This window comes from Dermacentor albipictus, chromosome 8, assembly GCF_038994185.2.
Source record: "Dermacentor albipictus isolate Rhodes 1998 colony chromosome 8, USDA_Dalb.pri_finalv2, whole genome shotgun sequence".
NCBI lineage: Eukaryota > Metazoa > Arthropoda > Arachnida > Ixodida > Ixodidae > Dermacentor > Dermacentor albipictus.
The window spans coordinates 4,846,262-4,873,369 of NC_091828.1; the positions used below are offsets into that span (position 1 = coordinate 4,846,262).

Genomic DNA, 27,108 nt, shown 5'->3' on the forward strand with positions numbered 1-27,108 from the left:
TGTGCCGCAAGTGTGCGTCAATGCGTCAACGCCACAAATACAGTGCAGAATGCGACAGTGCAAGAGTCGCATTTTTGCCATGACGGGGAAGCTTGAACCCACACTGAGAAAAATATGCCAGCCTCGTCTGCTGTTGGCGATAGTTGCCGGCTTCGAATGGCTTTCCTCTGCGGAACGTTTGCCAGCTGTCAACACACTTCGCGTCCACACATCTGAGTGCGAATGCCGGCGCATGCAAACTGCTCGGGCTAACTAATAAAAAGTTAACTAATAATAATAATAATAATAATAATAATAATAATAATAATAATAATAATAATAATAATAATAATAATAATAATAATAATAATAATAAGTTAACTAAGCCACGACACCGCAGCTGTGATGCCACGCTCACTTTTCATGCTTGTGCAGGTGTTGATGGCGATAATCGGTTCACCGTCGTCCGTCGCACTGCAGCGCCTGGGTTATCCATCGGAAAATACCGGACCTAATGAAGACACCGAGCTTAAAGGTTTACGTTGGATGCGCAGTCAATCGTCAAGTCCGTCACCGGATCAACCACCAGTTCTGGATGCGACTGCATTGCTCGGCTGGCAACATGGCACCTTATCTATGGCATGCACAGTACTAAAGCACACCCATTTCGACAGCACTTCGGGCCACGACACCGCAGCTGTGATGCCACGCTCACTTTTCATGCTTGTGCAGGTGAGCCTCAACGGTGCTTTTTCTTTTCGTAACAACGATGTGTTCTTATTAGCGGTGTCGTGGCCACCCGATTCAATGAAGTGTTTTTGTGATTGTGTCTTGCATCTATGGCGCCTTTTGCTGCTTGGGGGCGACGTAGAGGCAAACCCGGGTCCCATGACTAAACCACAAGAAGAAAAACTTGATTTTGTATTCACCACTGTTCAGAGACTAGATTCTAATAGTATAGGTATTTTAGAATCTGTTAATAAGGTACTACAAATCCATATTGGCATAAAAAGTGACCTAGACCAACTAAGTCGACGTGTTTCTGAACTTGAAAGTAAAATTCTGTCCAATGTTTCTGAGAAAGTAGCACTTAACTGCGAAGAACGCTTTTCTAAAATGCAGAATCAACTCGATGATTTCGAGCGAAAGATAACTTCAGGGCTTTTGTCAGGGGAGGCTAATGCGCACTCCCTTCCAACTCACGAATTGAGCATCTCCAAAATAGAAGATAAGGTCGACGATTTAGAAAACCGCTCCCGCAGGTGCAATTTACTATTTTACGGGCTTTCTGACTCTGAACAGAACGAACGATGGGAAACTTCTGAGCGCCTGGTTCAGGAATTTTGCGACAATCATCTTGGTATGAAAGTGTCCTCAATAGCAAGAGCGCACAGATTAGGTCGTTTCTCGAACGATAAAAAGCGACCGATTATTGCAAAGTTTTCCAATGACAAAGAAATTGATGCACTACTTGGCTATGGTTACAAACTAAAAGATAAACCTTTTAGCATTTCCCGTGACTACTCTGAAACAGTGCGAAATAAACGCCGCAACCTTCTGCTATTTTCCAAAACAATACGTAAGGAAGGCGATCGTGTGCGACTCGTGTTCAACAAGTTGTTTATTAATAATGACGTTTATATCTGGGATAGCGATCAGAAACGCGCAAAGGGAGTGTCTGAAAGAGCTACAGAATGACGAGTGTCATGTGATCACACTAACCATCAATCCACTGGACCAATATTGAGGAAGAATGACGCCCAAGACCGCATTCCATTTCTTTACACAAACATAAGAAGTGTCATTTCTAAAACAGTACAGCTATCATCCATCATTGACTCATGTTCAGCATCGATAGTGATACTAACTGAAACATGGCTTACCGATACTGTCCCCGATACCTGCATTCTGGAAAGCTGGACTTCATTTAATTACTTTCGATGCGACAGGACAAATCGAATAGGTGGTGGCGTTTTGGTGGCAGTGCAAAAAAATCTTTTCGCCACACGTATTCACCTTGACACTTTTTTAGAGTGTGTGTGGCTTTCCATAAAACATAAAGCAGGCCTAATAATCATTGGTGCTTTTTATCGACCTCCTGACATGGGCAATACGTTTTCTCGTGAATTCCAACGGCTCCTTCAAATCATTGCTGTTCGTTTTTCTAAATCTCTAGTACTAATTTTCGGTGATTTTAATTTCCCCGAAGTTGATTGGGCTAACCTTTCAACAGCAACCTACCTATCTGAGGCCCACACTTTCCTGCAGTCATGTCTCGACTTTTCTTTAACACAGCTTATCACCCGTCCTACGCGATCTTCGGCTACATCCGCTAATATTTTAGATCTAGTATTAACCACTGATCCTGACGTGTGCTTCGACCTAACTCATCAAGATGGGCTATCTGACCATGATATCATAACAGGCAGTCTTGCAGTTTCCCTTCCAAGACGTCCATGCTCTGATAAGTACATCCGATGTTACAATCGAGCGGATTTTGACAGCATTAACTCCGCGCTATCTGACTTCTCTTTACATTTCCTCAATAGATGCCAATTTCAAACCATCGAACATAACTGGGCTGAACTTAAAACCACTCTTACTGAACTAATTAATCGATTCGTCCCTCTAACAAAAATAGCCTGCACCCCGACAGCCCCATGGTTTACCGTAAAGCTTCGGCGCCTCAATAATAAGAAAAAGCGTTTATATCGTAAAGCCGATAAAGCCCGCGACTCAGATTCCTGGCACCGTTATAAGACCTGCGATAAGCAATATCAGTCACTGCTAAAATCATCTAAACGACATTTCTTTGCCCATGACCTATATTCTATGCTCACTAACAATCCTCAACGTTTTTGGCGCGTAATAAACCCGAAGAGTTATCCCGATTTAACACTAGTCGATGAGCACGGTGATATGGTCCACCACTCGGAATGTGCTGACTTATTGAATAGTGCATTTTCATCTGTATTTACACAGGAAGACACGATATCTTCACCAACCCTTGACAATCTCATTAATATATCAATGCCAGAAATAATTGTTAGCGAACCAGGTATTTCTTCTTTACTAAATAAACTTAAAGTTTCTTCCGCCTCTGATCACACTGGCCTTTATAATAAAGTACTAAAGCATTTGTCACCTAGTTTATCACCTATATTATGTGCACTCTTCTCGCAGTCTTTATCCACTAACACTATTCCGCACGATTGGAAGGTGGCAAAAGTCATACCCATTTTTAAGTCCGGAGACCGAACTCGCCCATTAAATTACCGCCCCATCTCCTTAACAGGTACTATTTGTAAATTACTTGAACACATCTTGTATACTGAAATCATTAACTACTTAGAAGAGCACAAAATTATTGTTAATTACCAACATGGCTTTCGTCGTGGTTATTCATGCGAAACACAGTTAGCCGGCTTTTTACATGATATACATTCATACCTAGACCTAGGGTTTCAAGTTGATGCTATCTTCCTGGATTTCTCGAAAGCTTTCGATCGCGTTGCTCACCATAGACTAATACTGAAGCTAATGAACCTTAACATACACCCAACCGTTATTGGATGGATTAAGGATTTCCTCTCATCCAGAGTACAATATACGTCTGTTAACAACAGTAATTCCTCTTATACCAAAGTAACCTCCGGTGTTCCGCAGGGCAGCGTTCTTGGCCCTTTACTTTTCTTAATCTATATTAATGACCTGCCTAACTGTGTGTCTTCCCACATCAGACTTTTTGCCGTTGACTGCGCAATATATCGATTAATTTCGTGCGACAATGACACAGATATTCTTCAAACCGATCTTAACGCTATTAACACATGGTGTTCAACATGGTTGATGACTCTTAATACAGCTAAAACGAAGTTATTATCATTTACTAGGCGCAACCACCGTATTCCAACATCGTATGTAATATCTAACAACATAATTGAACTTACAACTTCATATAAGTACCTTGGTGTTCACTTACAGTGTGATCTAACGTGGCATCATCACATCCGCCTGACGTTGGCATCAGCTAACCGTTCTTTAGGCCTCCTCAAACGCAACCTTAAGCATGCTCCAGCTAAACTACGCAGACTAGCATTCATCACATTAATACGCCCCAAAATCGAGTATGCATCAGCCATCTGGGATCCTTTTCAAACATATATCGCCCAAGAAATCGAATCACTGCAAAACCGAGCGGTCCGTTTCATTTTTTCTGATTATTCACCCTATACTAGCATTTCAGCACTAAAAGCTCGCGCTCAGCTTGACGACTTATCTCATCGCCGCAGAATTGCCCGCCTCTCACTGCTGCACAAACTTTATCATCATCCGCACCTTCACCGTATCTTCGAACCAGCGACAGCCTTCTTTCCACGCACAGACCATATCTTCAAGATAAAACGCATCAGTTGTCGCTCAGCTAACTATGCTAACTCCTTTGTTCCCCGAACAATTGTTGCATGGAATAACCTACCATCACACATTGCCACTCAAACCGATTTCGCAACCTTTCAGGAACTATTACGCAATAGTTACGTGTAAATATGCATCATGTACGGTTTCTTCATACGTTGTTCAGTGTATATATTGTTTTGATCATTTGTCTTACCATTCTGCGTGCACATTGTATAAGTCGATTCATGTCTCATTAATTTGTTAACGTGACAACTGACGCATTTTCGAGCAACACCCCGTTTTACTTCTTTTACATTGTACCTATTTTATTCCCCTAATTTATTCTTTCAGACAGTTTTGTATTTTCTGAGTTTCACTTGCCTAATGTATTTCGTATATTGTTTTACTTGTATATTTTGCTAAATATCGTACTTTTGTATAACTTTTGTGCTTTCTTTTGTAAAAATTTTGTATAACTTTTGTGTACTTCAGTTGTTTTTTTTTTTCGTAACGCGCAAAACTCACATCTTTTTCATGTATCTGTACCCCCTATGTAATACCCCTTCGGGGGCCTTTAGGGGTATTATGAAATAAATAAATAAATAAATAAATAACAAAATTCCTGCACGGCGCGAAATTTTCCTAGTCGCCGGCACACGAGGCGGCCAACGCGCTATTGCATTTTCCCAGCTGCCGGTTACCCGTTTGGACAATCAGAGGGCACACGCGAACTGCACAGCACCGTGCGAATCCAGCATAAATGCCATATTGTGAGCGATTGCGCCGACCGCGCGCCCTTCATGAACCGGTCGTGAGCGGCGCGATTAACAGCGGTACGGGGATCGAGCTTAAGCAAGCCCTAAGGGTTACGGCACCTCGCCGTACGAGGCGCCTGCGTGACACGCCTTGCAAGCGGCATTTGCTAAGGAAGCTGTCGCTGTACCGTTCAACACAAGTTTAGCCTACTATCACTTGCACGATGCCGTGTTTCCTGGGGATCCATCCTTGAAAACCAACGATCTGATTTACTTTTTATTTTTTACCGGCACTTAATCGGGGGACGTAATCTGCGACGGTCACTTTCGGCGATGAATTCTGTCGCCGCGACGATAGTACCGCCGTCAGGCGCGGGCTGATTGGCTGGTTTATCAAAGTTTGGTGAGCTGATTGGCTGGTTGAGCACTACGTTACGCGATGGCGATAGTATCACCGAAGTGATCGTCGCACAATGCATCACCAGTGTTCTTGTATTAACGATTTTGTCGCTAGAGTTATAGTTACTCATCTGTTAACGAGAAAGTTTTCTATTTATCAATCAGCGACATCTTTTAGTGACTTGAATGATCAATTGGCAATATTTCAACGAATTCGAAGTTAGAAAATTGCTGCAAAAATAGGCTTCTAAAATACAGTTATTATTGAAAAGCCACATGTAAGTCGCCTGAACTCGCTGTTTGATGGGTAGCCTCCGTCACTAAGCTGAAGGAACAGTTGCCTTCACTGCCATTGTGCCACTGCCACTTCATTCTGATTGTGCTTCATAGCGCTGCCTTTACGACATTACAGCCTCCCATTGTTCTCACAAAATATATGTTTCTTTATTATTTACAACAGCGACCTTTGAGTGTGTTTAAACGCTGCGTGTTCAATAGCATCGCTGTGTGGATTCTATTGGCGGACGTGCGCAAGCTTGTCCGTAAGCCAGTTAACCAAAACCAAATGGATTATATTTTATGTTCAGATTACGAACGCAGCAGGTGAATAACACGCGTCGACTGCATGAGGAAGGCGTACGTATCGGAGCGGCTGATCTCGCTCACGCGCGTCTTAACAAACCGCCTCCGTTTCTCACGGCTTTCGGACCACTCAGTGCGTCACGATGGCTTTCCGGTGGATTAAAGGCGAAAATGTAGTATTTTACCTGTATATATAAAGCTCAGGTGATTGTCATGCCTGCACTAAGAATAAGAAGCCAAGAGCGTTCCACATAACTGAGGGATAATGTACACTTATAAGCGCATTTTCATGCTTATACAACTACGTTACTTATGTTCTTTTAAATCGTGCTGTATTTGTGATCTTCCAGTCCGAAGGCAACGAAAGATTTAAGCTTACATCGTCCGTTGTGCAAATATTATAGGTGGGCCAATATCGAATTATTCGAGTACAAATCGAATGCGCATAGTAAAGTATCGAATAACGAAAAGACAAACGCAGGCGCACATATTTACCGAACGAACATTTATTTCTACACAATCAGATAACACGCATGCACTGAACAACCATTTACCTATTCGGACAACTAGGGTCGTTTTAAACATAGATCACTGCAACTGACGTGAAAAAGAAAACTGCATGGAACTGCAAAGCAAACATAACCGGTTGTAGCCCACACTGTGAAAAATTTTTCGTTAATGAACCTGAAATTTTCTGGCAGCTGCCTTACCAGAAAATTTCTGTAAAGCTGTTTTCTATTTTTCTTTTTCCTGTTACTGAATAAGTTGTTTCTGTTTTACATAGTGATAAATATTGTGTTTATATACAGTTATCTGTTTTGTATTACAGGAAAAGTTCAGTTTTCTTTTAAATTTTGTTCTGGTATTTTAATAATATTTTCTGTTTTATTTCACACAAGAGTATATGTAAAACAATTATTCATTTTCAAGCACAGAAAAAGCTTTTTTTTTCGGTTTATATTGTTCCCTCACTCCATTTTTCTTTCCTGTTCCACGGTACAGAAGTGTGTTGTGTAAAGACAATTTTCTATCGTGGTGAATGATTGGCGAACCAGGACTGTCGCTGCAGCCAACGCTTTGAAAGGACATTGCTCTTTGTGACGACAGTTGCCGCCCTCGCGTCGCATTTTTTTTTTTTAGGAAAGTCAACTGCAGGCGATATTCCTAGTTCGACCACCGTTTATCAGCCTAGCCTCCATTTTCATGTGAACTGCTCTCATGTTTGAGTTTTCTATCGCGCGTCACAAATCATTACAAAATAAGACATTTCATGTAGATATGCAGCTGGTCTCAAAACGAAAATTAGGCTCTGTCCTCAAAGCTCAAGTTCTGCTGCAGCGCAACAACACAAAGGTCACACGTAGCGCTCGTGTGCGTCTCCGTTTTTACTTTACTCAGTTTTCTTGCGCTTCTGTTAAATATGGTGAACAAATTTTCTCTCAGTGGCTGTGAGAAATAATTCGTACTTTAGGACATTGTAAAAGAAAATGAGTTTTTTGTATATGTTACATGAAAATATCACTGGAGAGATAAATATGAAAACAAGTATATCAATAGAATTGCTTATGCGCACTAGGTTCAGAAAACAAGCAGCATCGCTTTTCCTCCAGGTGTTATAACAGCTTAAAAGTCTGTTTTTCAGGCTATAGATAAGCTTCCGCTTGCCATGGATCGCATGCCGACGTAGAGAAGAAGAGGAAAAAGTACATTCCCTTTCAATGCAAGGCTTGAGAAGTAAATAAATACGCACATCTTCGTGTACAATGGGCACTGATGGCCAAGTTACGGAACTCTCCCGACCTTTTCAGTAAATTTGTTCTTAGCAATTTGTTTCAGTAATTTCTTGGCGGCATGTATCCCTGCACACATTGCCGACAGACAATATTATCAAGATGGGTGTGCGGCGTGTATGAGGCATCATGGTAGGTCTGCATTAAGTCACGAGGTCCAGATATAGTGAAGTTCACATTGAAGAGGTGTGTATATTGTCAAAATGCCGATACAATGAAATGCTTTTTTTATGTGAAAAGCAACTGTTGTGTAAGGTCAGATATTGCTTTACCATCATGCGTGAGTCACAAAATAGCAAAACTATTCTCACCTGATAATTGTTTCATCGAATTTCACTATAACAGTTTTTTTTTTGTCCATGAATGAATTCTGTGGTGTTACCTGCCAGAACCACAATGCTATTATGATGCACGCCGTAGTGGAGGCTCGGGGTTAATTTTCATCAACAGGGGAACAACAGGGACGTGGGCCTAATACACGGGACAGACGCATTTTTGCATTTCGCCCACATCAAAATACGGCCGCCGCGCCCGGTATTTGATCCTGCGACTTCGTGCTTAGCGCCGCAAAACCATAGCATAGCTGCTTAGCCACCACGCCGGGTTTTTAACGCGACAGCGTTAAGGAGCTCGTGTCGCAGAAAAGCCGGTGTCATCGGCATCGGCGGCATTCGCCGTGAGCGATAAATCGCGGCAGACACTTCATGAATAAAAAACAACTTCCAAGATGGGCTGGTTGGGAATCGAACCAGAGTCTCCGGAGTCTGAGACGGAGACGCTACCACTCAGCCACGATTTCTTTTCTTCTTTATTGCTGGCTTTCACATACACAAACAATACAGAAAAAGGAAAAACATGTCAACAAGGATTTTGCTGGCACGACATATCAAAATTTTTTCAATGCTGCAAGTTTATCTAGCATGTCAATCCATGTTGGTTGTTCAGGGAGTGCCCGATGGATATCCCTGAACCGTACTACAATTTCAATGAAGTGATCCCGTGTAGGTCGCGAATTGACATCAGCATTGTTGAACTACGCTCTAGCTTTCCACAAACTGTGGAGGCCCAGGAGCATTATAGCGTCATACGGAAAAGCCTCCGTTTCTACCGGCAAGAATCTTATTCCATGTGGATCTTAAGGTAACTCTTTTTTTAAAGTCCTTTGTAGCACATCCCAGAAAAAGATGGGATCCCAGAAATCTAAAAACGCATGCTCTATCGTTTCAGGTTTCTTGCATAAGAAGCAGTTAATGGACCATGGGACAAAAATACCCCTGTTATGCATCCATGTTTTAACTGATAATGTGTTAGTGTGTAGTTTAAAGAAAAAGGTTTTTACCGAAGGGTGTACTGGCATTCTTTTAACCGTTTTGAGGACGTCTCCTGTGCCTCCACGGTTTGACATACGGTAAATCGGTACAGGGAGCATAGTGTCAATTAGGTCCTTATACAGTTTTATGCGAAGCATATTACGAGGGCTCAACCCAGCTCCTCAGGCGCGGCGGTGACCATGAAATCACGTGACACCGTGACGTCACGACAGAGGAGAACCGGCGCTCCAACTCCCGCCGTCGCTCGCGGCGTCGCGCCCCGCATCGGACGCGGTGCGCGTCGAGCAACGCAGCGTTCGGCGCGACAACGAAATGTGCGCCTGAGCAAGCGCCGCACGCCTGAGCCGACGTTATGCGAAGCATATTACGAGGGCTCAACCCAGCTCCTCAGGCGCGGCGGTGACCATGAAATCACGTGACACCGTGACGTCACGACAGAGGAGAACCGGCGCTCCAACTCCCGCCGTCGCTCGCGGCGTCGCGCCCCGCATCGGACGCGGTGCGCGTCGAGCAACGCAGCGTTCGGCGCGACAACGAAATGTGCGCCTGAGCAAGCGCCGCACGCCTGAGCCGACGCCGACGACACCGGCTTTTCTGCGACACGAGCTCCTTAACGCTGTCACGTTAAAATAAAGGCTAGTATGCTTCGCATCCTGGGCTTAACCTTAGCTAAGCCACAGCCATTTTTTTTCCTAGTAATATTGGCGAGATACTGCACAGAAAACCGCACATGCAACATTCTGTACGCAAGCACGACTTCTCGCAGGTAACCTTTAACGGAACCATGCATTGCTTCACATGAGCATACAACAAATCCTGGAAGGTAACGACATAAAAGCACTTGCATGACTGTGCGGAGGAACACATCATTCTGATCGTGAAGGTACATAACTCAGCCACGATTTCAATGCTCCAAAGCAGTACAAAAGCGCCTCTAGCGAATGCGGTGTTGCCTTAGAAACGAGCCGTATAAAGTTATACTGCGATGTATTTCAGTAATTATGAACATGTAACCTACAGAAGTCGCAGTTACACGTTAGCGAAGTGCATTTCCGCTACATTTCTTCTGCGCTTTCATCACACGCAGAGCCATCTTGCGGCAAACACAGAAGACCCCCTCCTCTCAATGTACGGCGCTGCCCCCGACAGGTGGCGCGCGACGCGCGCATTGGGGCTGTGCGGGGACCGGTGCGAGGTGCATCGCGGCCCGGACTCCCTCTCCCCTGACGACGCTTCGCCTTGCTCCCTCACGGGTTGCAGAATCAAGCGTCCTTCCTTTCTTTAGATCACTATCTGTCTATCTCTCTGCCCGTGCCGATCACGACTTTTGGCTGGCGTGCATCGTTTCCCCCTCCGAGACACCGAGTTCTTCGGTTCGTTCCGCTTGCACAGGCGCACGTTTCGTTGCCGCGCCGAACGCTGCGTTGCTCGACGCTCACTGCGTCCGATGCGGCGCGCCTCGTAAGTGATCGCTGCGCCGTAGTCCATTGTCTTACACCCCTTGGCGGGTCGACGGGAACGCTGTCGCGTTTCACTCTTGAAGGCGAAGCTTAAGCGTCCTCCATTTTTTTTGATAACCCAAGCAACCCGATATAATATGGAGTCATGCTTGATAAAGAGCACCTGGCAGCGCTAACACTGTTGTAAATGATGCCACAAAAAAGAGCCAGGCTATAGTTTGCTTAGTACAAAATAGCAAAGTGATTTGTGTGAAATTTAATTTCGAATTGAATATTTCTTGGCCTCAATTTCAGTATTTGTGCATACGCTTCAAATAGAATAGTTATGAAGTCATTCAGTAAATCGGTTTAGTAAGAAACCTGAGCATTGCAATATCTTTCGTTCAAGTCCACTTCTTCATGTAATCCATATCATTAGGCCTGTTTGGCCACATGAAACCTAAACAGAAACGGCGAACTTCTTACTACAGTGCAAGAGAACCAGCTTATATGTCAATATCGACATGTTTGCACAGCCCAAAACACGAGGACACAGCGCCTGTGTTGTGTTCTTCCTTCAGTCGTCATCTTTTGCGCTATGCACACATGTGGATATTGAATTACCAACTCGCCCAAGCTTCCAGCTTATATATGAAAACATAATGACGCTGAGAAAGAACTCAATGTGGCCTCCGCATTACGTTGATGAACGCCTTTGCTTCAGAACTCAATCGTGAAGACACCAGATAATGGTGAAAACTTCTGGTGCAAGGCATGCTGCTTGCTTGGGCGCTGGATCTTGGTTCCTTTCTCAGGGTGTCATGCTGCGACTGACCTGAAAACCACAGTGGTGCTTTAATATACACATGGCAGTAGCATGATTGTACAGAACTCAGTGACTTAAGCGTTTAGGAGAATAATTTTTTTTTTTTGGAAGAGTGGTCAACGAAGCCAAGCAGCGTGTGCTTATGTGAGTACCGTGTAGGAGGCCGCATCCAAGTAATGTTTATTCCAGCCAGACGACTATTTCCTTTCTGGGAACTGCAGAATATTTGTGCGTGGCAAGTCAGTGGCACCGTATACTTTTTGAAAGAAACAGCACTCACCAAGGGACAAAATGTAGATGCCCTTCCCTCCCCCCGCCCCCCTAGACTCAAACAACACACCTGTAGACAACACGTATGCAACACACACATTCGCACGCACACACACACACACAACTCCATGTTGGTGGTCGCTGTTTACTTCAAAAATGTAGAGGCCTATACAGAACATTGCACTGACAATCTTGATCCTATTATTGCCAATATGCACTAAGCTAGAGGATGTGTTAACCTCAGGTTAATTGAGGCGTCTCTCGTTTTCTTTTTCAAGTACAGTTAAGCATACAAAAGGCGAAACATTCAGAATGAGTACTGCTGCATTTTAAAGGAACAGCAGTCGATGAAGGCAAAGACAGGAAAATATGTCAGGTTAGTCACCGCAGGTTCAGCCACAAGTGTAATTACCACCCCCCTACAATTTTAGTCGTTTTGTTGACTGTTTTTATGCGTGTCACCTATTCATGACACTATTAACATAACGTTTGTGCAACTATGGTTGAAACATTTTTCAAACCATGCAACCAATTGAACGGGATAACAGAAACGAATATGCACATTCTGTCATGAATTCGACTTTTATAACTCTTCTAAACTAATTTTACTATTCACTTGAAGGCACATGATGAAATTGCGCAATTGAAGCCGATCAGTATGGAGAAGTGATGCAATGACTTCATTACTTCTTGGCCTGAATTTTCGAGTTTGTACATTTGCCTCAAATAGAATACTGATGAAGTTATTCAGTAAACTGCTTTAATTAGCAGCCTCTACAACGCAATCTGTCGCTCAAGCAGGCGAAGTCTTTATGTAATCAATATCAATGGGCGGCATTGTGCTATATGCTTCGTGTGCTTTCTTTTAATTTTCGAACCAAAACAAAGTCGCACTTTCATCCGAAAGGCGCAGCATCGACTGCGATCGAAATTAGCAGACAACTATGCGAAGTACGGGTACTATTTAGGTCGGCAGTATAAACAGGGAAACATTCGCTTACTAACTGAATTAACAAGCATGGTGTCAGCGCGCACATGCATCAACACATCACACTCGACGAGCGCGCACACTCGCTGTCAAAACGCTGGTTTGAGCGAGCGCAGCAACAGCACCGACCTTCGTGCGATATGTCGGTTCAACGCAAAAGCGGCGAGAACACAGCGCGCACAAAGGCATGAGCCGTGTGCAGATCAGTTTCAAGAAACGTGGCGCGCGCGAAGTACGCGTACTCGCTGGCGGAGCCAAAGCCGTCCGACCACCACTTCCGGCGCGGCTTCCGTCAGTTCCCCGAGCGCCCGAATGCGCAGTCGCAAGCAAAGCACACGTCGACTTTTTTCTTAACGATGTCCAGCAGAATGGAACAAGGTACAAGATAGTCCTGATAATTCAAAGCGGTGGACACATTACGTTAACTGTATAGTATTACTCATGTGAAACAATCTGCCTTTTTACTTTTTTTGCTACATATGTTACTGCAGTTCAGTTTATGCAAATTTTGACAATTTCTTTCTGATTTTTGCAGTCCACCGTTCATACATTTATTCTTTGTCAGAGTCAGGAAGTGAGGCTAGCAGACAACATGCGAGCAATTATTTGTAGCCACGAGCGTGATGACAACATATCTTCACTGGTTGAGTACTAGCACCTACCATGCCCTGCTTTTAAAAGGCGCAGGTACTACACAAAGCCACGCAGTCCAGTGTTCCCGCTAAATATTCTCAAAATTAAGTGACTTAGTCAGTGGCCAGGCAAAATAATTTCCCGGTGTTAACGCGCTAAGCATTCGAATCGCAGCTAATGAAGCAAAAAAGAAAAACAATAGTGGATACCTTGTGCCCTCATATGCGGTGGGCTCAGATACCAGCGTGAAAATAAACAAAATATTACAAAACTGAAGAAAGTCGCACTTTACGCTCACTTTAATAAACTAAAAACAGCATCGTAATTAAGGCCTACCGTCGCCGAATGAGTTTTGTTGAAAGCTCACGCCTGCTTTGATGGTTCTCGCAGCCACACCAAAAACAAGTACATTCCGAAAAGAAAAGAATAGGCAATAATACATTCGTCAAGCTCACTAGCTAGCCCTTACGTGATCTCTAACAAAAAACTGAACCTAAACTGAATACCCAAATCCGACGTTACCTCACAAAGCGCAACGTACGCTGAAATGTCGGAACAGGTAGGTGCTAAATTTTGTCACTGTCCGCCTGAGAGAGCAAGGACAGGAAACGCGGGGAGGTCGACCAGAAGAGCGCCCGGTTTTTTACACAACACTTGCGATGCGGGAAAGGGGAGCAGAAAGAGGAAAAACGGAGATAGTGAGCGCTGAGTGCCTGTGAGAGTCTACCTGAATTTTCTTTGCGGGCGACATTGTAGTCCAGTTCTATGTCATGAACACGCGGAAAAGATTGGGTAATAGAATATGTCGTGCACTGTTTGTAATGCACTTGTAAAGAAAACCGCTCACCTCTTGCGATTTTCAGAAACAGAAACGGAGCAGTGCCGACATGCGTTGACTCGAGGAACAGCCATCATGATTATGGCACGCAGCATCAAAGCAGCACTACAAACAGCGCATCGTGCACGCTATGTACAAAACACGGCGTGAATGAAACGAAAAGCTCCTTTAAAATGTTGTTTTATAGTTTTTTACGTAGTTGCAGTAATATAAACGTTTATATTTTACTTTTGACTCGAGTTGAAGGCTACGCATCTAGAAGAACCAAAAATTTTAGTTTTTTTTTTACTTTAACAGGATTCTGTCATGGAGCATGCACAGAAAATTTATTCTGCGGTACAGAAGATTTCTGTAAATTTTATGTTAACAGCTTTATATACAGTGTAGAAGATAAAACTGCTACATGACTAGACTGCAAGAAATACAGGTCAAGAGCAAAAATAACCGGTTGTAGTGTCAGGGACGAGAAGGGAAACGCAGGGGCCAGAATTTCTACGGGCACAATTTGTGTAAGAACGCTCGCATAGTTTCGTTAGTCCCAACCATATGAAACCAACAGATAAGAATGTAAATCATTTGTAGTTCTTCATAATTATATGAAAATTAGCAGCTAAAGGGAAATGGAGGAAAAAAAAATGGCTGTGGCTTAGGTAAGGTTAAGCCCAGGATGCGAAGCATACTAGCCTTTATTTTAGTTGTTGAACCACTGTTTGGCCTGGTGAACTGCTGTTGCTTGGTTATATTTGGTTCGGCTAGACGAAGAAACTACTCATGCATTAGTGCTTCGCCTTCAAGAGTGGAACGCGACAGCGTTCCCGTCGACCCGCCAAGGGGTGCAAGACAATGGGCTACAGGGCAGCGACTACGCGCCCCCCATTGGACGCGGTGAGCGTCGAGCAAAGCAGCGTTCGGCGCGGCAACGATATGTGCGCCTGAGCAAGAGACGCACGCCTTAGAAACAGCTCGTTTCTAAGGCAACACCGCATTCACTAGAGGCGCTTTTGTACCGCTTTGAAGCATCGTACTCGTGGCTCAGTGGTAGCGTCTCCGTCCCACACTCCGGAGACCCTGGTTCGATTCCCACCCAGCCCGTCTTGCAAGAGTTGAGCCAAAGCCACTTCTCCTCTGTCGTGACGTCACAGTGTCACGTGGTTTCAAGGCGACACCGCCGCGCCTGAGGAGCTGGGTTGAGCTCTCGTAATATGCTTCGCATAAAATTGGAGGACCCTTAAGCTTCGCCTTCAAGAGTGAAACGCGACAGCGTTCCCGTCGACCCGCCAAGGGGTGTAAGACAATGGGCTACGGCGCAGCGATCACTTACGAGGCGCGCTGCATCGGACGCAGTGAGTGTCGAGAAACGCAGCGTTCGGCGCGGCAACGAAACGTGCGCCTGAGTAAGCGGAACGAACCGAAGAACTCGGTGTCTCGGAGGGGGAAACGATGCACGCCAGCCAAACGTCATGATCGGCACGGGCAGAGAGATAGACAGATAGTGATCTAAAGAAAGGAAGGACGCTTGATTCTGCAACCCGTGAGGGAGCAGGGCGAAGCGTCGTCAGGGGAGGGAGTCCGGGCCGCGATGCGCCTCGCACCGGTCCCCGCACAGCCCCAATGCGCGCGTGGCGCGCCAGCTGTCGGGGCAGCACCGTACATTGAGAGGAGGGGGTCTTCTGTGTTTGCCGCAAGATGGCTCTGCGTGTGCGGAAAGCGCAGAAGAAATGTAGCGGAAACGTACTTCGCTACACGTGTAACTGCGACTTCTGTAAGTTACATGTTCATAATTACTGATGTACACCGCAGTATAACCTTCTACGGCTCGTTTCTAAGGCAACACCGCATTCACTAGAGGCGCTTTTGTACTGCTTTGAGGCATCGAACCCGTGGCTGAGTGGTAGTGTCTCCATCTCACACTCCGGAGACCCTGGTTCGATTCCCACCCAGCCCATCTGGCCAGTTGTTTTTTATTCATGAAGTGCCTGTCGGGGTTTATCGCTCACGGCCAACGCCGCCGACACCAACGACACCGGCTTTTCTGTGACACGAGCTCCTTAAGGCTGTCGCGTTAAAACAACTTGCTCTTACGTGCGCATTGCAGTAGAAATTGTGCTACGGCGACGGCTGTTCTCGCGCTCACATTCTTCAGTATTTACGCATGCGTGCACGTTCTAACCTGGGGAGTGTTAATCAGCGCCACACTCCCACCACAATACCGAAAACAAAGCTTGTATTAGTGATTGCTTTTCTGCATTGCTTCAAAAGCCTTTTCGTTGTTTTACTTCTGCTGATTTGCGATATCATTGTTCAGCAGGTGAAGAACAGCTACCTGACTTTAGCGGTCGGTTGTTGCCAAAGAAGTCGCAGTTTTGACGGCAAGGCGAAGCATCGATTGCAATAGCAGATATGTGGACACCTATGCGAAGATAGTATTTTTACCGATGATATACGCTTCTAATCATAGGCGTACTAGCTAAATTAAGAAGCACGGTGTTCCACGCGCACAAGTGGCACCGAGTGAGCACATCTCAGTCGGTGACCACGGACACTCGCTGTCTAAACGCGGGAAGGTGGAAGCGCCACAGCGGCAGCGAGCGAAGTGACCGTCGAGCTGCGTCTCACATGAACGCCAACTAAGCCGCGAAAACACAGCGCACGGCGGACTCTGTCCCCTTCCCAGACGGATTTCGAGATAAAGCGGCCCGGGTGGGCGCGCGCGGCGCCCACCTAGGACCTTTTGGGTAAAGAATGCGAAAAACGAAGATCTAGTTAATGCAAAAGTGAACGGGGAACTTATATGCGGGTAACAGTCGTACAGTTTCGGTTGTCGGCTTGGCGTCAGTGCCGACAGGCGGCGACAACAGAGCGATCCCAGCCGTTCCCGGCCGGGGTTCGCGGCTTTCATCACTGAAACCTGTCTCTCTCCCTACTTATATATTGCCGCACCTTGCAACAGGCGGCACCGAAAGCAGACGTGCGCCCGTCCACGCGCCGGCACCTGCTTTCATGGGCACCTGTGAAGAAGCAGACAAAGCAGTTGTTTGCTTACATCAGGGGCACAATCGGGACTCGATGGGATGCAAAGGTCAGTGGGTCGCCTCGCATTGGGCGCTTACGGGAAGACTTCAAATGAAGCTGTGCAGGGTTATATGGGCTGGGCTAGCTTTGAAGTGAGGGAAGCTCGCAGTAAAATTGAGTGTGAAGAACGACTGAGAAATATGGAAGAAAGTAAATGCGCTGGGAGAGTTTTGAGGTATCTGTACTGGAAGAAACATTGATTCACAGTGGAGGAAAAGAACTAGGAAGCTTACCAGCAATTATGCGGCCTCTAGGGTGGACAACACAGCAACCAAGGCCGTCAAGCAGAAAGTCAGAGAGGCCGAAATAATCTCATGGGTGGCCGCAATGGAAAAGAAACCTGCCATGAGTAACTACGTAAGAGGAAAAAAACGAAATCATGAAAGAAACAATTTATGATAACTCAAAGGGAAGCTCATTACTTTTCGAAGCGAGATCGAGATGCCTTAGAACACGCACCTATAAAGCGAGATATAAGAAGAAAGAAGAAGCATGTGCTTGCTGCGGTAAAGCTAGGGAAACTATGGAGCATGTTTTATTAGAATGTTAAGACGTCTGCCCAGCGGTCGATTTAGGCACCACTGGCCTCCTTGAAGCCCTTGGGTTCAGCAAGAGCATTGGAAAAGTAAATATGTCCGCAACAGGGATTAGTAAGAGACGATTAGAAGATTGGTGGAATAAGAGTAAGGAAACGGCAAAAAACGGATACGTATACAAAAGCACAGTTCGCCACAAGGGATCAGAAAATTTGGTTGTGGGAGTTCATAGTGTTTTTTTTTCATTGTTTAACCTAGGTAGGACACTAAGCAGTATAATAGCAAGAGCTTGGTGGCGCAATCCAACGCCCCGTCCTAAAGGGGATGCTCATAACATCATCCATCAGCCCCCGTTCGAACCCTATTGGAGGCGAGGACTTGCGGAGTAGCCATCTTCCGGAAGCGCCTCCCTTGTCAAATATGAGGGATCACGCAGCGCGCTCCTCACAGGTTTGGCTTATGGCGCTCAACAAAAACACCACGCGGCGTCCCACCGGGAAATTTCTCTAAGTACTTTCATAACGAGGCAAGTTTTTACTTTCAAAATAATACTCTTCGGTGAACTGAAAGCACAGAATCGTTTACAGAAGCTATCTCTTTACCGAATATCGAGATCCGAGATCGAGATCATCCGTCTCAGCCTTTGTTTGAAAAGCTAGAAATTATGAAAATTACTCAAATGTATCCATACCGCCTGTGTTTAACATATAAAAAGGATGTGAAAGAAAACATAAACTTTCTCTCAGCTTTAGCTTCTCTGTCTAAGAAAGCTCCTTTATACGATACACGTAGTAGGGAACTTTGGAACGTAGAAACGTGTCGAACTACCTATGGACAGCAAATGATGAAAAGAAAGCTGCCAGAATTATTAAATTTTTGTCACAGACACGCTATACAAATAGAACATACATCAAAACAGCAATTAAAATTGTTCCTTTCTGCCTGAGTTGTATTTCCCTGAACATTGTTCTCGTATGTATAATTGGTATGTATATCAAATTTCTCTTTGTCTTCTGACGTGCTTCCTGAACTTTCTTTTTTCATTGTGAAATGTAGTGAAGAATGTTCATGATATACCGTTGTTGTGTGTACGCTGTTTACATATGTCTTCCAACAGTGTCCTGTAAACATATTGTCATTACTACAGTTACATGTTCACATGTTTGGGAATGTGCATATTTATACGCCACAAAGATGCTTGTAGTTCTACGTATTATTTTTGTACAATCAAAAAATGTTTTTTGCTGTCGATAGCTGAACTGTCTGCCTTTATGGAATGTTTTTTTTTTCTTTGGGAGGGCGGGAACTAGTCAAGCTGTCTGTTACAGCTTTTTTTCCCTTACCTCCCCCATCACGTTGATGGAAATAAATAAAGGTTATTATTATTATTATTATTAAATACGTACAGTGAACGCCTCTGCACGCGGTTACTGCGATGGAGTCTCCCGAACCGGCTTCTTCCGTGAAAGGTCGACAAACGCTGAGAGCAAACTATGTGAAATATGTTCTTGTAGTGGGCTGTCTGTGTAACGGAATGGCGCATAACAAATGCAGCGATCGCACATTATCGCGGCGACCTACTGCGCGTCTGCATGCATGTCCAAGCAGAATGTTTCGCTTTCCCTGCATGCGCGTTTTTGCACAGTGCCGTGACCTTTAGGCCGCAGAAAATGAGCATTTGACACCACACCAGCAACCATTGTTGCGTGGACGCTATCAGAACTGTTCAAAAATAATTTCGTTATAGCGACCTCGACGCCTACGGCGACTGTGTTGCGCCGTCGCGAGGACTCAATCTTTCTTTTTCTAAATTCTTCCACGTTTCAATATTATTTCTCAAGTTGCGTCGCACTGTACGATTATCGGTCTTCTCAGAATGTGGTTTCTCACTGCTCGTTTTTCGTAATCCAGTGCATTAATGCATCAACCAAACATGACCATATGTCGTGCCTTTCTTTAGTGTGCTTCTTACCGCTCCCTTTACATTCCAGTGAGCTTGCCACTATCTAGCATCAACAAGTTTTTAGACCAAACTGTCATGACATTAACCGGGCAGCGGGCCCGAGCGAACGTCGCTGTGCGCGTTTTCTGCTACTGACCGAACAACGCAGACTCGGCGCCGTAGCACACATATTCCTCACGTCTGTGCTTGCGGCATACCCGAGTTGTAACCGATGGCTGTTTGACGGTTCTAAGTTTCGCAAGCTAACTTTCACGCAGCGTGTTGTGCTGCAGCTAAGTGCTTATAAGCCTGGCACCTGGCTCCGTTGCGTACGTCCGGCACTGCGGCACCGAGCATTAGCCTACCATGCTGCACGCCTGCAAAGGTAGTCACTACGGGCTCATTCACCCCGGCGACTGACAGTGCTGACGCGACCAAGTTGGTCGCAATGCGATCAGTTGCAAATGGTCGCAAATGGTCGCTTTTTCGAAAACCGACCATTTTGGGCCAGTCGCTCTCTGCGCGATTTTTCAGTCGCACGACCGTGGTCGCAAAACTGATAAACCAATCAGCGGCGCACCGGAACTGATCTTTCATGTGTCTACATCCGGCCTCTTCCCGCGCCGAGGCAAATTCCGCGTAGGTGCCGAGAGTTCTTGCTGAGAACGATAATCTCCGGGATCGCGACTTGCGGGTCGCGCTCAGCCGGGCTTGCCGGTGTGAACATCAGTCGCCTCCGGTCGCTTTTTGATCACGAGTCGCAAATGGTCGCGCGACCTCCTCAAGTCGCCGGTGTGAATGAGCCATACCTATTACAGTGTTTTCAAATGTTGCCACGCAGATACCCAAGGCGGTAAAACCTCGCCAGTTAAGCAGAACGGCAGTGCAAGTGGGACTTCAAACTTTCGTTTTCAGCTAGCTTCGGCGCTTCCGAAGCAACCGACGCGGCCGCTGTGTCCACGTGATTCCTCATGCCACGTCACGCCGCGGTGGCGCCAGCTTGTTCAGTGGTGGAGTTCGCCCCCAATATGTTCCAATTGTCTTTGGGTTACCTTCCGGTTAGGGCACGTTCTAAGGATATCAGTTTCGATTCGGGTTGGGGTTCCCCTATAATTCCAGTTCGGGTGCAGTTTTCTAGTTCGGGCTTATCGACAGCCTGAACAGAACACTTGGCAAAATAAATTCTCAAAAATGTGGTGTCACGTGTACCAAATAGAAATGGAGATTGCAGAAATAACGTATTAGAATAACATCTATAGGTGGTACAAAGAAAATGTTTGGCAGGGCATTCCGCGCCACATGTATATACCTAACATCGGCAGAATTCTCATCTCATGATGACTGTCAAAGTTAAATAATTACCATTAAAACAGTGTAGCGACGCATCGCATTGCCCGTGACATTTTTATTTAGTGATCCTTTTAAGATTTTCATTCGCTACATTCGGCACACAGCTGTTACCAAGGTCGGCCCACTCTAGTATGAAAATCGATCGTCAGGGCCGCCCAGTACCATGACGCCATGACGACGATACATACGGTCTCGACGATGGAATGACGAGGTAGAAGCGGCGTCGATGGCATGACTAATGCGGGAAACACATGGTGCGATTTTCCGTGCGATCGGTCGTACGGCGCGTCGTGTGCGTCTTGCCGCATGCGGCGATTCGAGACACATGGTACGACTAGCTTTGCCGTGCGTTAGTCGCTGAACTCCGCCCAAATTTTTACTCTTTCATTGTTGCTTGACAAATTTCGGTGTTCGCCGTGTTGACGTCAGAAACAAGACAAATAAACTCGCGTATTTTTATGTTGAACACAACAATAATGGTTTCTTCTTGTGAATTATAGTCTAATGTGTCTTGGTTCACCAGAATAAATAATAGTTTGTGAATGCGACATAACTATGCCCTAAAGTTGGACGGATTCACATAGAAGTGCTGGCAACTGTGGTCTAGTCGCAGCACGCGCGGGCCCGATGCTTGGCGAGTAGCGCTGGTGTGTTGGTTTCTTGAACGTGCTATTCTCGCAATGATACACCTCGACCACCGCAGAAGACTGCTTCTTCTTAAAAAGAAGGTTCTTCGGATTCAGAAGAAGAGGAAAGAAAAACGAAAGTGGTGGGTGCGGCCGTCATGGAGAGACCGGCACACGCAAAACGAATATTTTACGACGGCCAGTAGCGTTCTGAAGGAAAACTATTTTTCACTTTTATTGAATAAATTGTACAACGCGATGGTGACTGAACAGCTAAATGCCATCACTGCTGCATGCCTGGGAAATGTTACTTTATTGTTGAGGATGTGACCTTGACATTAAGGAAGCTTCAGCACTGGACCAATTAGGATTTCCCTAGCAAGATACTTGTAAAATGCAGAAATGCTCCCGGCAAACAACCGCTAGACCGATTCGACTAAAGTTGCATTTGAAAGGCAACGTGAAATTCTAGACGACAGAGGAAGCACAATTTCGATGTAGGACATCATACTTGGAAAAATTGTCAAGTATAAAAAACTTAGACACGATGTTTACAAATCGCAACGCTACAGCGAAAACAGATGTCAGAACGCTCTAACCTGTAACAGTACAGCTTACGAAAAATTCTTAAGATGCTTACGGGTGTTTCGCAAAAGTCCTACAAATTAGTAGTATTGTCTGATTGTGGTGCATATATAATACGTTCCTTTTGTACACTTGAGATGTTCACGTGCATTTAATACATTGTCATAGCTTTGTATTCTGCTAAATTACAGACTAAAACTTAAGACTAGACTTTCTGTCCAATTTGGGAATTTTGAAGACTATTTTAAAGAGATTGATGACCGAAGTACGAAAACTTAGTAATAAGTGAATTTCTCATTTTACAACAGACCTCATAAAGTTTTGTGCGCTCTATGTCTAGAAAAACATTTTCTCCATTTTCATGTAACTACAATAGGTCCTGAGCTAAAGATATATCTTGAAGCACTGTTTCGTTAACACAAGTTGCTGTAATCACTAAAGAGACACCGAATGCGCATCTGTTCCTCAGATGCAAAGGATGCGTACTGGTGACATTGAATACTTCAAGAAGTATTACCGTATGACGCCGCATGAGTTCGATTTTCTGCTGAGCCTCTTGCAGGAAGACCTCCAGAGAAAGCACGTCGTGAGAGAGCCAATACTCCCTGCTGAACGACTGGCCATGACACTAAGGTAATGTATACCGCATTTGTGTAAGGTGTTGCATTTGTAATAAAAGCTTTATGTCACTTTGCCACTGCGATTTTCGTTCAGTTAAATTATCGGAACGTCTATTTGCAAGTACTAAAAGGAAAAAAAAGTAATGCATTGACGGGCTAGATGGTGGTTATGAGTATTAAATTTTAGTACAAGAAGGACAACAATGAGAGGATACAGGACAAGGCACTACCGTCAACTAACTTATGTCAGACCCTTGCTCATAAAAAAAACCTAAGGAGCAGGCACAGAGGAACCATCATGATGGGCAGATTAAGAGATGAAATCATACGAATTATTCAAAAGAATCGTGTTGTGCGGAGCGCGACAGATGCAACAAAAACGGGCACACATCCATGTCATCCCGTTGGTTGTGTGACACAATTGTATGAAGCAACAGAGCGATGAATTTGGCTGGTTGGTGCACATTCATTGTTATTGCGCTATGAGCAGCACACACTAACGGGGACAAATGGCCACTGACTCTGACCGAAAACGCAAACTGACACAATTATAGCTGTCATTTGCACAATGTGCGCATGGTGTCATTAGAGCTGATTCTAGACTTTACGTATCAAGGTTGTGCAGCCATGTATCACAAAGAATTAAGAAATCTGTTTGCGGAAAGAAACATTCCAAGTTTGTAAAATGAACTGTTGGTATACTTTATAAAATTCACTTTACATGTGACAACGCGTCCATGGGCCAGACTGGCCACTGTATGTATGACTGAGAGCACGAGCGGCCTCTACCAACAGAAACTGCAATTAGCACAAGACGGCGATATGTGCATGTGTCAAGCTGTTTTCTAAGAGACCGTGATATTATCATCACCGTGACCGTGAGACCGTAAAGGAGCCAAGACACAACTGCCTGAGAATTGTCAGAAACGAATTTAAGAGGCTTCTTTTAAATTTTGTTCTTAAGCAATAACAACTTTTAAATTGTCTGCTACAAGCTTTTAAAGTTGCCATTCTCACCCCTGTTGCAGGTACCTATCGTCTGGTGATGTCATGCAAGATATCGCCCTTTCGTTCAGAGTGGGGATATCAACGGCACGCATGGCTGTCCGGGTCACATGCCGGGCACTATGGAGCAGACTGCAGACGCTCTACATGCCGGTTGGTATTCTCTGTTAAATCTGTTGCAGGCAATCACTTCCAATGTTCAAGCCCTAGTTGTACTTACGAAAAAGGCAATTCGACCTTGTGGTCGTAACAAACCTAGACAAGCTGAGCGAGGCAGTAAAGAAATGCGATGGAGGCAAACTTCAGGCATTTATTTCTGGAAACACAAACCGGACTGTACGCTTGGAACATAGTACTCATTGAAAAGGTTGAAGAGGGGACATGGCAAAGAACTGTTGAAAGACACCTACAGTGCAAGGTGAACACTTTTTCCGGATGACCCTTTCAACATCAGCAGTTTCGTGACTCTGGTAGACGAACTCTGACAAGAATTGTCAGAAGCTATGGTAGCCTTTTCCATTGACATAAAGGACGGTTCTACTCAATTCTCAATATGAACATGTCGCAGTTAGAGACTTGTTGCGAAATGTGGTGAACTGCCCTTCCAGGCAACCTGTAGTGTAAGTGTAGAAGCCTTTTAAAGTCGCTAGGCAAGTATTTGTCTTCAACACTCATTGGTAAGTTTTATGTACACAAAAAGGGAGTTTGCATCGGGTCCTATATAGCACCACTGCTTCGCAATACCTTTCTAGCAAACTTTGGCAGCAAGCTTAAACAAAAATTAGACAAGCACATGCTTAGGATATTTAGGCACGCTGATGTTTTTCTGATTACGTCCCCCATGTTTCCCAAATGTGTTGCTGCATTTTCAGTCTAACCATTCAAAGCTATTCAAGAGAGGAATTGTTAAATTGTTTTCAAAGCGCATTAGGTAAGAGTTGCTCACACACTATTATGACAGGCTTTCGATCACTGCAACGTCTGCCGGGAGCTGGTTATCCCCAGGTACTGCAAAAAGCAGTGTTCGAGGCACAACCGAATTACTTTTTTTCTACACTTTCTAACCTGCCAAAAAGATTGTCAAATGTGAGGAATAGTAAAAGTGAGGTGGTCATTTCAGATCGTGCATCATGTCACTAGTAGAATTTCAGTGGGAATGTTTAACAATGCGTAGGAAACTGCCGATAAGATCGATCAATTTCTGTAAGCCTGGTAATGAAAGGGTTAATTCATTATAGACATGGGGCACAACTTTCTTGGGAAGTTTCACGCTCTATTACATTAAGGGAGTTCCTGGGTGCCCCTGTGACACAAGTACTACAACACTGAAAACATAGCTTTATTCACTGCAATTACTGTTTTAGGTGAAGCAATCGTGATGCTGATTCTTAAGAGTGCTGTAAATTGGGCCACCTAATACACTTACCAGCAGCTGTGGCTTTAAGGTATTGCATTGTTAGCTTGTGCAACATGCCCATAAGAGCATTCCGTATTGTGTTATCAGTCACCTGACACACCTAGTGAAGCTGAAAATGGCATTTCTCAGCTTGCAGTACACTGACAACGTACTACCATTCGCTGTAAAACTGCTTCATGTTCCTTTTTTTTTGTCGCATACAGAAACCCGAGACTGCCACCTGGCTGGAGATTGCGGAGGGCTTTGGGCATGCCTGGAATTTTCCAAACTGCCTTGGAGATGTTGACGGCAAGCATCTACACCTCGAGTGCCCTGCCAAATCAGGAAGCATGTACTTCAACTACAAGGTGAGTATAGTTTTGCAATATACATCAGGTAACCTGAAGCAATGGGTCAGGCCAGTTGGTTTGCAACGAAAAAAGAAGCTTGTGGGATTAACTAGTCTGCAACTGCTTATCTTCTACCTTGACTAACAACACCAGGAACACTACAGGGAAGGAACCAGCTTGCAATGTGCAAGGAATGCTTTAAATAAAGCTTAGATAAGGTTTAAATGTAGAAATCGGAAAAAAAGTGTCAGAAAAAAATCCAACCTTTCTTCCTCAAAGGCCATGAGTACTAGTACTTCCACTAATCTCCGTGCTGATTTTTTTCTTGTGGAAGTTTCTACATTCTTTAGCACACTCCACACGCACAATACCAGAGACCCGTAGCCCATCACTACCCAAACGAACAGTTACAGATAACACACAGCTATTTGACTTGGCATGCTTCATTCCTCTTTTCTTTTTTTGTACTGTCTGGGCTTCTGCCGACAGTGGCTCTGATTTGTAATGTGTAGGTGCTTACAATGCCTCCTTTACTATATATGCTTTCCGCGTGAGCCGAGAAGCTGGTTCCTGCCCCTCTCGTCGTTACTCTTCCTCACCCGGGTCGGCTGCGAGCGCTAGCTGTGGTGGCCGCTGCAAACCTAAATCACACAGCCCTGCCTCTGAGATTTTAACGGCGTCTTTTGCAATCCCGGAGGCTGCACTCATGGTCTCTCGTCAAGCCATTGGTCGAGCGCATGCTAGTAATCCTCACTTCCTCCGCAACAGAAAGTGGGTCGGCTGCGAGCGCCGTCTCTCCGCGACTACCCTGAACTACGGTAACCTCTGCTCCAATGGGAAGACTAGCGACGCGACAGGCATCTAGTAAAGGAGGCATTGGTGCTTAGCTCAGTGCTTGGATGGTGACAATAGAAGGAGCAGTTTCTGACTGCATGAGCTGGTTGTACACTTGTTGGTGTGTTTTCTGCTACTTGCTTTGTAAATATATTCTTATGCATGCTCTCCACAACATTCTGGTACACTCTTGTGATTACTTGTTTATTGCAGGGCACTTATTCCATTGTGTTTATTGCTGTGGTTGACAGCAACTACAAGTTTGTTGTTGTTGACATGGGTGCATCCGGCAAGCAGAGCGACGGGGGAGTGCTCGAGCAGTCCATATTCGGGCAGTTACTGCACAAAGGCAAGCTGCAGCTTCCCCGGGACCTTCCACTACCGAACACAGCCCTGCGAGCTCCTTGTGTCTTTATCGGGGATGAGGCCTTCCAGCTGAGAACCGATTTTTTGAGGCCATACCCAGGTCGAGGAGTGGAGGCCAGCAAAAGGGTATTCAATTACCGCCTCAGCAGGGCAAGGCAAGTTCAAATGCTTACCACGCTTCTTTGTAAGAACTGAAGG

General features: G+C 45.0%; 1 protein-coding gene across 1 annotated transcript in view; it reads left to right on the forward strand.

Moving 5' to 3' along the window:
* The window catches only part of LOC135910445 (uncharacterized), a 71,745-nt gene that overhangs the window by 44,229 nt on the left and 408 nt on the right, over positions 1-27,108 (forward strand). The window contains exons 4-7 of the mRNA XM_070523231.1: positions 22,902-22,972; positions 23,988-24,117; positions 25,585-25,728; positions 26,758-27,065. Coding sequence (XP_070379332.1) covers positions 22,902-22,972; positions 23,988-24,117; positions 25,585-25,728; positions 26,758-27,065 — 653 coding nt within the window. The remainder of the gene's footprint in view (positions 1-22,901; positions 22,973-23,987; positions 24,118-25,584; positions 25,729-26,757; positions 27,066-27,108) is intronic.